The sequence below is a fragment of the Sturnira hondurensis genome, unplaced genomic scaffold, assembly GCF_014824575.4.
Source record: "Sturnira hondurensis isolate 20B ecotype Veracruz unplaced genomic scaffold, ASM1482457v3 Scaffold0008196, whole genome shotgun sequence".
Lineage (NCBI taxonomy): Eukaryota > Metazoa > Chordata > Mammalia > Chiroptera > Phyllostomidae > Sturnira > Sturnira hondurensis.
This window is the reverse complement of record NW_028080827.1, coordinates 11176064-11191027: the sequence shown is the minus strand read 5'-3', so window position 1 is coordinate 11191027 and position 14964 is coordinate 11176064. Positions and strand designations below refer to the sequence as shown.

General features: G+C 33.3%; 1 protein-coding gene across 10 annotated transcripts in view; it reads right to left on the bottom strand.

The window, feature by feature from the left end:
• Positions 1 to 14964, bottom strand: part of TCF12 (transcription factor 12) — a 366824-nt gene that overhangs the window by 37089 nt on the left and 314771 nt on the right. For 9 of the 10 annotated variants that reach the window (XM_037053967.1, XM_037053964.1, XM_037053968.1 and 6 more), the window contains 4 exons: positions 8215 to 8320; positions 7044 to 7183; positions 6616 to 6760; positions 6253 to 6317 (listed from right to left, as the gene is read on the bottom strand). In XM_037053967.1, coding sequence (XP_036909862.1) covers positions 6253 to 6317; positions 6616 to 6760; positions 7044 to 7183; positions 8215 to 8320 — 456 coding nt within the window. The remainder of the gene's footprint in view (positions 1 to 6252; positions 6318 to 6615; positions 6761 to 7043; positions 7184 to 8214; positions 8321 to 14964) is intronic. The other variant, XM_037053973.1, reaches the window with a different exon arrangement.

Here is a 14964-nt window from a genome sequence, read left to right as displayed (position 1 = left end):
AGATTATCAAACTTCAACCCAAACATATCCCTTCATACCCCCTTTTACTTTTATAAATCACTATTTCTCATGTTTAAGATTCAAATAATCATATATTTTATGAACTAATGCTAACTTTTATGTAATATGTCTTGACTATAATAATTGATAAGGGAGAGAAAGGCTGATAACATTGATGGTGGGTAGATGAGGAGAAAAGTTTCATTCCATGTACAACTTTGTCATAAACTAGATTAAACGACTGATTTTTAAATTTTCATGTCTGTAAGGATTAACAGCATGAAAGCATTGGAGAAACAGCATTCCCTCTCTGTCACACCTTCTTACACATTAATTCCTAATAGTCCAAATTCGTGTACTACTTTATTATTAGTCTCTTACTCTTTCCTCTAGTACAATGTATGCTCCAGAAAAGCAAGGACTTGGTTTTATTCAGAAAAAATCTGAATTATACAGAATCTGAAATAGTTTCAGATTCTATAACAGTGTTGATAAATACATACATTTTTGTTGAAACAATATATGATATCATCCTTGTGAGAAGTTAACATTTATTTCTTTTAGATCCTTGGTTTATTTACCTAGATCCCATCCCTCTTTCACTCCTCCAGTTCCCTTAACGTAGATTTCCCTAGGGCCCTAGTCTCAGTTTTATTTTCTATTTATCTGTGTTTTGTTTCTTAGTAAAGTCATTTTTCACAAAGCATCAATTATGACACCCCTATGAATGACTCCTAGGTTGGCATCTCTATCCTCATACTGATTGCTGGACTTCTCCATCTGGACCTATTGTTCTTCCATCTCAAGCTCAGTATATCCAAACCCAAACTTTCATCACTGCCCAAGCTCCCTACCCTTCCATCTATTCTGTTTTCTCTGCCTCAGCACCACCCTTTATAACGATGGTGAGAACCACTTCAACTCTCTCTTCCTTTCCCCTGTCCCTCTATACTTCCCAACATAGACTCCACAATTCTGTAGTGGAATTGTGGACAGTTCTTCAAATCTTTATTAGAACTTGTGGTTAAATTATTTAAATCTTGATATTCCTAGTTACTCCCTGCTCCTTTCATCCCATACGTAACTGCTTAAGCTGTTGTCTTCAACCAGTTCTGAACAGTCGAATGTGATGGAGTGCTGTCAGTTGCCTACCATAAAACAGAAGGACATTCGATGTCTTTCATAATCTGGTCACAAAAATACCTCTACAGTTTTACCTACATATAATATATATAACCCTACAATCCAAACAAAATGTGTTTTTTTTTCTCATTTTCTGAACATGGCTTATCCTTTCCAAGTGCCTGTTTCTTAACTTCTCAGTGATGGAATTCTATACCACATCAAAGCACAGCTCAAATATCACCTCCCTTATACCCTTAGAATAACCTACACTTCTTTTTGGCATTTTACTTCACACTGTGTGCTACATTAATATTTTTTGTAGGCCGGTGGTACTTCTCTCCTTGAATATCAGTTCTTCAAAGGCAGAGGCCTCATATTGTTCAACACTGAATCCATTGCTGTTGTCACTGTCATGTAAAAGTAGGTGCTTGATATTTTTTTAAATACTTGAGTGATTAAACTGCACTTAAAATTCACTATACTACTTTTTGATTAAAAAAGCAGGACTCAGTAAGTGGTGGTATTTATCTTAGTATTTATGTAATGGGGTTCTGTAACACAAATACCAAAAGGGTTAAAAAGATCTTGATTTTTATAAAGATGAATTCGTTTACAAATCAGTTTTATGGTGGAAGCTCTGAGAACAATATAGTGATGTTCCACTATTTCTGACAATTACTACTGATGTACTAAACATCCACACCACATTATTAGGCAGGTGTGAGCTTTTGAGGGTATAAGTAAACTATCAATATTTATTCTCCCTGATAATTCTGCCTTAGTGTTGCATAATCCCTAACTATGTCAAGGACTGGTGACAACTTTATCTCAAAAAAGGAAGAGGTTATACTTTAGAGCTACATTCCACTACTTTGCAATGACTTAGCAAAATGCTCTGATGCTGTATATAAAATAAGTGTGAGCTTTTAAAAATTATCATGCAAAGAGAAGCTGTAGCAAAAATGTATCAAATGGAAAAACAATTTCTGGTGTTTTTTCCAAAAGCAGCTTCTCCATTTGTACAATAAAAGCCACTTTATTAACTCACCTATCACATTCCCTGCTTCTACTCTTTCCTAAACTAAGGTGATGACAGACAGAACTACTGTTAATACTTTTCTTGAACTGACAGACAGCCTGGCAAATTATAAAACTTTTTCTTGTCGCTTTTACTTTCATAAGAAGAATGTGTATGTGGAGAGAGGAGGAGCAACACAACATTAAAAAGGCAAAATAACACAGCCTTTTAGATCACAGGTCATTTCATTAAACTTCACCTCTGCATGTTTATTCTATTACCAAATAACACACATATTATACTTTATTCTACATAAAAATTGTGCTACTTTAAGAAATTCTAAACATAAGGTCTTATTTCACAGACAGTATTCTAAATCAGGAACACATTACCTTTTGTGCTTTTTGACCTTAAAGAACTCTTAGACTGATGTTTGAAAGGAAAAAAAAAGTCAGTCATTTAAAAAATAGGAATGGGAGTGATTTAGAATTTAGAACATAAACACAAAGTAAGAACTCATTCTGCATGCAGCCATGGTCCTTGTACTGTTAAATGACCAATGATGAATAACTCCCAATACCTTCTGCCAGGCTTAAACGGTAATATGCCTCATTTTACTGCAACAAATGAGGCTCCTCCTCCTATCAGTCATGGTCCATTCCAATCAGTAGGGTGCCAATAAGCCAGAGGGTTATGAAAAGGGCCTCAGACAAAAAAGAAACAATAGAGAGCTTCCAAGCCCAACCTTGGAACTGTGAGACCAATTTTTTAAACACTACAGTGCACATTTCAGTTAATCTTTATTATGCTAATGTTATTGAGTCTAAGGCACAAAGAAACTTATTTCATGAATTACTTTTAAACATCAACTTCCCCAAATTTTCTTTTCCTTTGTTAGAGACTGCTGACCATTTAACCATCCAGATTAACACTCTCTCTTCTTTGCTCTGAAGAAATCGAAACATAAATTATCACAAAGAAGTCTGATATAATCAACAAAGTTAAACAGTTCTCTTGTTTGATCTCCTCTAAATTAAAGACCAAGTGTTTTGATATGGTATTAAGCACTGAAATAAACCAGATGTTTCTTCCTCTATATAACTCTCCATGGGCACAATCTTAAAGGGTTATTGTCTGGCAAATGTTCAGGGAAACACATCAGAAATAGCACAAATACCCAGATTTTCCTTTCCTTCTATCTACCCTAGTTTATTATCTAAACTAATGCATAATCCACAGGGCTTTGGGAACTTTGTGTAAATACTTTCATGTACAATTCTCTTGCTAGCTATCCTGAGATTAAGACCGCAATTATCCAGGCTTAAACCTAAAATAAAGGAACCTTTGCAAATGTATTATCTGGCTTTACATGTTTAATCACACAGGATTCTGTGTGCTCTTTAATACCTAAACTGAAGAACAAAGGTTGTACCCTCTGATGTTTCACACATGAAAGACCTGCTAAGATATATATCAGACAATTGGGGCACCAGAAATATTTTCTAATGATAATAGGATGGTGTTTCTCCATCTAAACCTAGATGCTGTTTTAAACACGCCATTCTAAAGAACTTAAAATTTCAAAATACTCATGGTCATACTCATTTTCAAAGATCTGTAATATTGAACATAAAATTCTGGTATGTCAGACTCTTAAATGTAATCCTCATAAAATTCCTTCTCCTCATCTCTTCTAATCCTTCCTATCCCTAATGTAATGTTTTGCTTTTTCAGTTTTGTTTTCTGGGAGCACTCAAGTGAATGTGAGTCTGTAATGGAGTTAGAGAAAGAATGTATTTGGGGGAGGTGTCCGGTGGGGAGGGGAGCAGCAGATGGATTGAAGGAAGGGATCTGAAGTGTGCAGACTATGGCATGCAGTGATGGAGCAGATGGAATGCATCACCATCAGCTATGACAGAAATGATTTATGGAATGACCTGGCTGCTCCTGCCTAGTAACAACATAAGATGACAGAGCTCAGTTTCCATGACAACCAAAGCCCACCCACTAACTAGATTAAACATTCTTCCCTGGCTTCCACTTGTACTAATTGGGATTTTTCTTTTCCAAATGCCAAATGATTGGCTCATATGCTCGTTATAATATGGGAAAACAGTCAAGGACTTGAAGGATAACTGAAAAAGAGCTTGAAGGACCACTGAGAACACCGCAAATTCTTGCCTACCTGAATGCCAAGATTCCTATACATAAATTTTCTTTGAAAGAAAATAAACAGACTTTTGAGGGGGAAAAAAGCCCCTGAAATACAGGTTATATTTTTAAAAGTTCCTAGCATTGAAGTTTCAAATATTATTTGTCCTCCTACATGTGAAATATATGCTACTGATTCTTTCAGAAACAGAAATAGGCAAGCCAATCAAATACCTGGGAAGCCTTCAGATTTAATATTATAGAATCATTGTCATCCTAAGTAGGTAGTTCTCATCAGGTGGCAATAAAGCAGCACAACTGCCTTTAATCCACATCATCCTGTACAACAACTCACTGTAGCACTGCTATTTCTGGAAGAACAGAGTAGTAAAGCTCATCAGATCAGGGTTCTCATCTAATATATGTGGGCTTTACCCTTCCTAGCTTGGTGACTCCCTAAGGCAAGAGACTTAATCTTCCTGAGCTGAAGTTACTTAACCTTTTAAATCTTAGTTCCTCATCTGTAATATGGGGAAAATACACCAACCTCACAGGGTTTTCTTGAGGATTAAATGAAAAAAAGCATGTAAATATTTAGTATAGAGCCTAGCACCTAGTAACTGCTCAAATTATAGCCAATATTTTTGTGGGTATTGTTATCATCACCATTTTTCTTATATGATAAAAGACGGAATTCAACAAACAAACAGCTCTATTTTGTGCAGGGTCCATTATGTGATAGATAAGTTTGACTTGGCTTCATTTCTCAAGAAACTTATACTCGGCTCCAGAGAAAGGTTTATTCACAGAAACCACATACAAAGAGATGTACTTCCTCAAATGTTCAATAGTTGCTTCCTATTATTGATAATTACTCTCACAGTAAATAGTGTACCCTCCCCATAAACAGCAGTAAACACGTTTGGCATATTTACATCATAGAAAATGTAAGACAGCTTAGTGGGAATTCTGAGAGGCATATCAATCAGGAGAAAGGGAGGGTGGGCGGCGCAGAAGGAAAGAAAAAGCCCAAGAAAAAAACTTTAGGAAGTATAAAGAAGTGGTGCCTCTTTTCTAATAATTAGATTTGAAATCTTTGGGGATTGCTGGTAAGTGCTTTCACTACCCAAAACAATTTCAAAAGAAGGGATTTTAGTTTTAATATTTTAAGAATCACATTAAAACATGCTCATTGCTTTTATTAAAGCAAATCATTGCTTTGTCATTAATGTCCTGATGTGATATAAATTAGATGCTCAAGAAAATAGTATGGGGGGCAGGGCTGGGAATATAAGACAGAAGAAAACTGTACTTGAACAAGAATTAAAGAAAAATAAATAAATAAAACATATGAAATAGCTGTAAAAACAAAAAAAAAGAAAATAGTATGGAATGCCTTCGAATCAATCTTACTATTTTTAGCACAAATTCTTCAACGAATCTGGCTTGTTGTAGGGAAGGCTCTCATTTCCCATTTCTTGAATGAATCAGTTGCACATGATTATTTTTTGCTTTTAAAAAAGCATAAAATGCTTTCTTGTCTTGAAAAAAATCCTTACAAAAGCACTTCCTTCTCCATAGCAGAAAAATAACTGAGTTGTCTTTCTTGGTTCCACCTGACTTATGTTAATGGGCAACTCACTAAGTAATATTTGAAACTAATAAACAGCTTTAAATATTAATCTCAGAAATTTTGCTTTAGATTTTAAAATGTCCAAATTTCTTTGTATCTACACCTGTTTCATTAAGACAAAGACATATTTAAATTGAAACTAGAAGAACAGACCTTGTGGGAAATATTCTCATGACTTATTTTAAGAACAGCGTGAATTGATACAAACTGAGAATAATGCTAAATAAATAATGAAGTTGACCACATTATAACTACATCTTAACTATGACACATACTACCCCCAAAATATAGTTATGGCATTCAGCAATGTAAAATCAATACTCACAGATGCCAAAGCCTTTCCAAGTGCATCACCTGTCTGTGAACTTCCAGCAGCATTCCCTCTGGTTCCTAAATATTTCAAGTAGAAAAAAATAAATCAAGAATTTTAGCAAGCCGACATGCTTTTTTAGCACTTGGTCATTATTTCAAGGGTGTTCTCTACTGTTATCTCACAACTGTCATAATAAACCAGCAAATACTCTGCACGTGTTGTACGTAGTAAGCTAAAGATGGGTCTACATTAATGAAAAGGTTTCTTTTCTTCCTTTCTTTCACTTTTAAATTCAATACTAAAAATATTATTGAAAACTATGGGATTCACTGAAAATTCTGTAATTAGGATGTTTTGCCACCCCAAAAAGCTCACCTAGAATGCTATCTGACCCATTGATGGGAGGAGTGTGTGAGGCAGCAACATAAGGTGAACTGCTGGTACTGCCGCGATGGAAGCTGGACATTGGTGGAAGACTCGTGTTTATGTCTGTTGGTGAAACTGAGTGTGGAGGATAACTCTAGGGAAAGAGAGAAAGAGACATAATATAATAAATACGTTTTCTGAATAATATGCACATATAACTGGACAACTACTGTAACAGGTTCAAAAAGAACACAAGTTAGAGCTGAAGAGTCTTACTACTGTTGGTTACTTTTTAAAAAGCCATGCTTAAGGCAGTAAGCTTAGAAGTATTTCAAACTTCAAAAGTTTTGGCAGAACCAAATCTTACACTTGTAATCCAATAAGAAATACAAGTGAGGACAAAGTGTTGCTACACCTAGTTATGTGTTACAGCCTACCAAGCGGTCATGTGAATGAAGGCTGCCATAACTACTGGATTGAGACATGTGGGAAGTGGAGGTCCCCAGAATTCCACCAAAACCAGGCTGGCTCATCCCATTTGATGAACTCCAAAGGTCAGAAGAATTGTGGGTCCCATCTAAGACAAAAAGAGAAATATAAAATTTTCCTTAGCTAAAAATTTTTCTTTTATTTTGATGATGCTATAAAAATTCAAAGGGCACCCTCCAGATATTTTTTCCTCCCCTTTCCAACCTTGTCTTCTACCTAGTTTTCTTCCTCTCAAACTGTATAATTACTACCTAAAAAAAGGAATAAAACTTTATAGCTAGAGAAAAAAACTAATCCAAACTAATGGTAAGTTGTTATGAAAACCCTCAAAATATCTAGCTTCAGATCAAGGATAATGAGAGTCCCAAATTTGGGGATAGGTTAGATTTAATTTTTGGCTAAATGCTATACCCATAAATATTTTAAAAAGTCCTGAACCTATAACAATGTACATGATATCAAGTATTCTGAAATAATGGAATAAAGTCTCTAATAGTAAATCTAAGTAATTGATAATGACTATATTATAGTCAGCCTTCCAATGAAATGTGTTAGCAATGACTTCACTCACCAACGTAAAGTCAAGGAATCACTTATGCAGTAATTTACTGCCTTTGTAGTACAGGCTTCTCATAGTCCAAAACCACAGGACACCAAATTAAAAAGATTTGCTAGACATGAATTAAAGGAAATGCAACACTTTTTCTATCTTAATAAGTCATATTCTGTCCTATGATATTCACTCTATTTATATTACAATTCTAGAAATAATATAAATCTGTAACTTAAACTAGAGTTGTTAATATCATTCATATGTTTCATTATAAAATAAGAAATAGCAGCTCTATTAATTTTTCTCAATTGAAGTCTGTTATACATTCAATGAATACTACTAGATGGGCACGCCAGTGGTATTGTGGATAGTTCAACAATGCAGTCAGCAACAAATCACACTAGAGAACTCTAAAAGTAAATTTTAATTTACATTAGTCAAAAATATCTAGATAAATAATGTCTGGATTTCTATAAAGTTATTCTTTTCCCTAACAACTTAAACATTTTAGCTAATATACAACAGATAATTTCTGTGGTATTTGACAGCTATCTGGCAGTACATACCTTGCATAAAGAAAGTGCTAGCAAACATACTGGTTGGTGGCTTGGGAGATGGATAACTAGGAGATTCACGGTTGAAATCATCTGAATTTGGGGATGGTGCATATACCTTAAAATGAAATGGGAAATTGAAGTAAAATATAAATTACTATATTACTTATGTAAAATGAGTGCTACATCATAAAGTGCTAATATATGGCTTACCTAATAGCTCTGAAGGCCTACCAGAAATCCACACAAATAATGTCTAACTTGGTTACTATCAGGGGTGTCCAACCCATACCCCAAGATGGTTATGAATGAACCCAACACAAAGTTGTAAATTTACCTAAAACCTTTTTTTTCTGCTCATCAGTTTTCATTAGTGTTTGTATTTAATGTGTGGCCCAAGATAACTCTTCTTCTTCCATTGTGGTCCAAAGATGCCAAAAGGTTGGACACCCCTGATTCTACAAGTTTGTTTTTAGCTGATTACTAGAGAAAAATACTACTGCAAGTACAGGGTGGGGCAAAAGTAGGGTTACAGTTGCTCATATGAAAAATAACACACTAAATAAATAATAATACAAGAATAAACTTTGTTTCCTACTCAAAACTGTAAACCTACATGTTCCCCTGCCTTGTATTCCTGAAATGCATCTTTGTGTGACAATTATACCCTGTGGTTGAATAAAGTTGTAAGTGCTGACTTTGCTTACAAAACACAAATCCATATAGGCTCACGATTCAAAATGTGATGGTGGAAACCAATGCCTTTTGAATACAGAATGAAATAAAATTTAGATGAAATCACAAAATTCATTCTTTTCACGGTTACAAGAGTTATCAGAAATCAAAATAGGTTAGATGAAATGTTACTATGCTTTGTTACTATTTAAAACATCTCATGTAATTTGTCAGAGCACTGCTAATTTCCTTTGGCCTACCTCTGCTTCAGATAAGCAAAGTATAAATATTCTCAACTAGCAAATGGACAACACTGGCATTTCTCTGAAAAACTAAAAGGGAAACCATACAACTTTAATAATCAAAACATGATCAAAGCATTTTCATGATGACTACTGAAACCAAGAAGAAAAATAAATAACATTAAAGGTAAAGCATGGTCTATAAAAATAAATCAGGAGTCAGGAAGAATGGAAAGGTGTCTATTATAAATAGTGTATGAAACATATTTCTTTCCTTAGTCTGGTAAGGATACATACATTAAATTTCACTTCAAAATAAAAATCCCAAGTGTTCGTTTAAGTGGAAGAAAGTGATTACCTTACTAAAATTATAGGAGCGTGTGTAAAAAACCTTATTTTTTTGCATAAGCATAAAAAATTTCTGGAATTACATACAAGAAACCTAATGATTATACATCTGGACTTAGAACTAGGAAGGAGGATATTTACTTTATGCCCTTCTACATAATTTGATATTTTTACCCTGAACACATATTTCTGTGCACTAATAAAAAAGCTGAGGAAGCACACACTAAGATTACAATGAGAACCACATTTTTTGTTTGCATAAACTGTCATTTACATTCATTTAGTTTTTCTTTGAGGCATTAACTAACGGTAAAGACTGCTGGCAAATTTAATACTCCAGACTCAACTTTCTCCTTCATAGGATGGTGTTACAGTACCCGCATCAAGGGGGTTGATGAGAAGATCGAACAAGATAATACAAAATGTTTGGCACAGTAACCACTCACCAAGTATTAGCTAATACTTATCATCTTTCTATCATTCTTATAGGAGCAGTTATACTGTTGTTCAGTCCTCAAATACTGTTTCTTACAATAGCCTGATGTGATTCTACAAATTCATTCTAAATAAAAGGATATAAAGTCCATTTTTACTCTTCTTGCTAGTTGTGCTGATACTTGCACAAAGGTGTGTCTTTTTAATGGATTAGTAATTCAGTTAGTTTCCTATCTTTCATATCTCAAAAGTAAAACACACACCTGTGATATCTGAGAAGTTTGGGCCAGGATATATTCATATGAATTACCCAGAAGGATCCTAGATAGAGGTATATGTTGGAATATGTTAGATTAAATGTTTCTTTTAATTATGTATATTAAACAGATTTTTCCAATTTAGTGTTATTACATGAAATAGTGTTAGAATGAAATAACTGGGCATATACAAATGTGTTTGGAATATATTAACATAGGCTGATAGGCAAGAAAAAGTTTTCAGGAAAGAAATTTTGCATTTCTTTCTTTTAATCAAATTTCAGTGCCTAAATTTAGCCACAGATAGAGACGTCCTCTGGTCCCTTTACATATTTTCCCAAACTAGGCTGAAACCATAAACAACGAAAAATTTAAAATAAATCCACAGAACAGCAAGAAAATACGGTAAGAGTAAAAATTAGAAAACAACAGCAGAACATTTTTTTGTCACACTTATTTACTATACATGTTGCCACTGATCTTGAAGTATGAAATACAAAATTCTCTAATTCTATCCAGGATATAGACTGAAACAGCACGTAAGTCTCCCACTGATAATTATGAAAAAACTCCAGTTTTGATGTCATTTCACAAAAAACCTATATAATTTACCAGTGTAAATGTATACATAATTTATCAATTTGTATTTCCTTTCCTCATTCCCATTCAATTCTCATTGTACTACAAACAATATGGTGACACCTGAAAAAATTTTAAATGTTTGCAATTACAAAAGCAAGTAAGGTAAATCCCACTTTACTGATTTACAAATTGCTATCAAATAAAAAATACACTGATCAGATAATGATTAATAGAGAGCTGTTAAGGAAAGCAAGAAAAAACAAAATAAGCCACAAAGGAAAGAGATCTGTCTACTCATAAAAATTTTGAAACTATACAGAGAAAATAAAATGGACTCATTTTAGAGGTAAAGTTATTTTTAATGTTAGTTTTTATAAATAGACTTTGAAAAGTTAAATGGACTTTTGAAGGATAGATCTTATGAATTAAAATGGTTAAAACTAAACCACTATAAGTTTATAATTTATTTACTAACATAAGTACAAAGTTTGTATTTTAATAAAAATGTTTTGAAAAACATGGTTCTCATACAGGTCCATTTAATAGCATAACAGCATATCTAATACAGCCAAAGAATGTTACTTTTGGTATCTTAACCATAGCTTGCAAAAACATACATGCAATGTTATGAAGCAGCAGTTGTGCCAGTCTCGATTTTTCAGATCAAAGAGTTCTTGCGGCAAAGCACAACTGATGTGGTCTCAAAGACTTTATTAACTCCAGATGGAGGGAAATAGTCAGCCAATTCCACAAAAAGAGCAAGTCTCTTTTAGTTACAATCAGTACTGCCCACAAATTAAAACCAGACTGCTTATGTCATCTGATCACCTGCACATAGATGCCAGTTTTTTCCTAGTTAATGATCTAATCATACGTTTTAATCTTAAATATGGTTTTGTATCACAACAAACAACCTCAAAATTAAGAGAAAAAACATGTATGCTTTAAGATGATTAAAATCTACCAGGAATCAAACTATTTAAAAAGAAATAGAAAAAAGTACAATTAAGTAATTTAAGATGTTCTATTAAAATGTGGTGAATACTCAGAAACTGTCTTTAGAATTCTAGTTCCATTTATGAATATTAGGCTCACAGTAGCTATTATGAGACAGTCTTTCTTCTTTACCAAGCACTTCATATTTTCTCCTTCAAGAATGACGGTGAGAGAAATTTTCCTGGTGAATAGAACCACTGCATTTATTCTGACATGAATATATAACTGAAAATCTAACAGTATCTCTTTTTCACTGTTAAGTCTGGTTGAAAAAAAATCCATATCAATATATCTAACATCCTCATCTCACCCACTCAAATGGACTTTTAAAAATAGTGTTAGAGTTCTCCAGGGATGAGTACTTATAATTATTGTAATTACATAATTATCCTGGGATGTTTTAGCTCATACGACCAATACAAGTCAAATTAGAAAAAAAAATGATTCCCTTTTTCCTGTTTGGATGGTTCAGTTTAGTCATATGAATGACACCAAATTCAGGGCAATCCACTCATTGAGCCTAGAGGCTGGAGCTGTGTACTGTGCTCTTGATTTCAATGCATCCTTCATGTAATTAATATTAGAAACATCTATGCAAGGCAAGCAGGCATAATGATTTTCTGACACTGAAAAAAGTGCAAAGAACTAAAAGCTTTTGCTAAAATGGTTTTGTTTTTATATTGTCACACCCAGTGATGAGTTAAAAGATAATGTCACTCCTCATGCTCTTAAAAATAGATTTATAATTTAGATGGTGACTGATACTTTTAAATATCCAAAATGATGAGATGAATTGGGAATTTTCTTAATATGAGAACAGCTATTTAACCTATATGAGGTATCTCCCACAGAAAATGGGAGGAATGCTTCAGATGAGCACTGTGCAGTAGAGGTTTTTGTGATGATAGGAATCAATGTTCTATGCCTGTGCTGGTACAATACAGTAGCCAGTAGTTACATGTGACTCTTAAACACTTGAAATGTGGATAATAAAACAGAGGAAATGAATTTTTTATTTTAATTAACTTAAATAATCATACATGACTAGTGTTTACTACAGAAGAATATAGGTTTAGATTACTTTTCCTTACTAGCAGTTTAAAGTCACATAAGTTACTTTGAAATAAATAGTCTCCTAAGCTCCAAGGCTTAACAAGACCATAATCAGCTTAAAGTCTCAAACATTTTAAGAACACCTTCAACTGATTTGGAAAGAGCTTATCCATTTTTCTGAACATGTCCTAACACAGAAATGACTACCAAAACTTCAGTATGTTTAAGCTTCTATTTGTTCTTTTGCAAAGATGGTTTGAATAGTTCTCTTTTAAGTTCTAATGTGTTAAAAATCATCATATGGTTTCATACATGCTAATGCAAATGTCCAATATGTAAAAAAGTTTATGCTAATAACAGTAATCACCATCAGCACAATCTTTCTCAACCTAGCAAAATAACAACATAAAATCATTTGGCTAATTTACCCTACCATCATAATTTTAAAATAAAAATGTAAAATCATACTGAGGAACATCCACTTAATTTGCCCTATATTTTACGTAACTATATTTTGTATTAAACAATAAAAAGTATACAAGCTGATACTTAAAACCTGAAAAGAAAGTCTAGGTCATTAGAAAAACAAAAGAAAACCCCAACTCAGGTCAAATCTTACCTTGAAATATTGTAATTAAACCTCTGGGCCAATAATTTTAAAAATGTGTACATTTAAGAATTAACACTAAAAAACTAAGAAAAAAGCTAAGTAATTATTGTAAGATTTATGTTTCAGTTATTGCTGGTTAACCTACCCACATTCCACACACTGTAACACACATCAACAACAGCTTCCTGAACTTTATGAAACTTAAATTTAGTAAAAAGCTGTTTTTAAAAAGGGTACATAAACAGTTGTTCAATAAATTATACTCACTCAGATAAGAGTGCTAGATAGGTATTAGAGGAAGTTAAAGAAATTTCCTAAAAGTGATTTCCTATAGATTTTTATGATAATTCTGGGTCCTTTATTTCCTATTAATACTGATCTTATGCATACACTCAGATAAAAAGCATCTTTGATCTAAATGGCAAAACTTTAACGTTTCTGAAATTTAGGTCTTCCCACTTTTCTTGTTCCTTCTCTAATCTAAATTAAAACAAACATACCCCCCCAAGTTATTAAAGACATTTAAATAAACCTATGATTTAAGAATTTAAAGAATTCCTAATTTAAGAATTCCCCAATATCTAATATAAAAATGACAGATTTGATAATCATCAATGCTTTAGTATTTTAATATTAAGTAAACATTTTCTGCCATAAAACACAATCTACGACCATAGTTTGAATAGTAATTCCAAGCCTGAGAGAGAAAATATTTGGAGGGCTCCAGTACTCAATACCACAAGAACTGAAACCATGAGGTGTTATAAAACAAAAGGTCTGAAGTACAAGGACTTAGTATGCACAAGCTATTTCTATAGAAGATTCTTTTCATCTAATTAGCCCACTAAAATCTCTATGGGAATTTCTTAAAAGGTACCTATATATGTTTATATTTGACAGTTTCATAAATAAAAGGAACAGTATCCTTTCCCAAGAATGTCCAGAGACATATGCAGGGGTGAAATAAAGTAGTATGTCCTTTCTAACAACAGTAAGATAAAAGAATTCCAGCTTTTAGTACAAAGTTGCTTAAAAACAATGACCACTTCTGCTGTCTAACAAGCATACTGACTATTACTGGTTTTCAATTGAGAAACGCTTTTTAGGTTAAGTTAAGCACATTTTTATTAACCTTAAGTTAACAGCACTGGGCATATTTCATCAGCTTTTTATTGTAACTGCTATCATTTCCATAATAATCACAAATTTTTTCCTGTGAGGTAAACTATGGAATATTTAAGAGACTGGGTTTGAAATTTGTACACCAGGATTAAATACAAATCAATGAGCATCACTTCTTAGTTACCTACATTTAAGGAAATTTAGATCCAACAGTAGAGCACCTGATCTCTTTCTTTAACAAGTTCATTAACTAGTGGAAAGGGACATAAATTTCTTTCTAAAACATTAATAAAGCTACCAGTGAGTGACAATATACTCTCCTGGCAGGGACTACAGTTTTACCTTCTTGGTACACGTGCTCACTTGAATCAAGGGGAGAAAATACCTTCTTGGATTAATATCTTATATTCCTGGATTCATATTCCTTCTTGGAATATAGTCT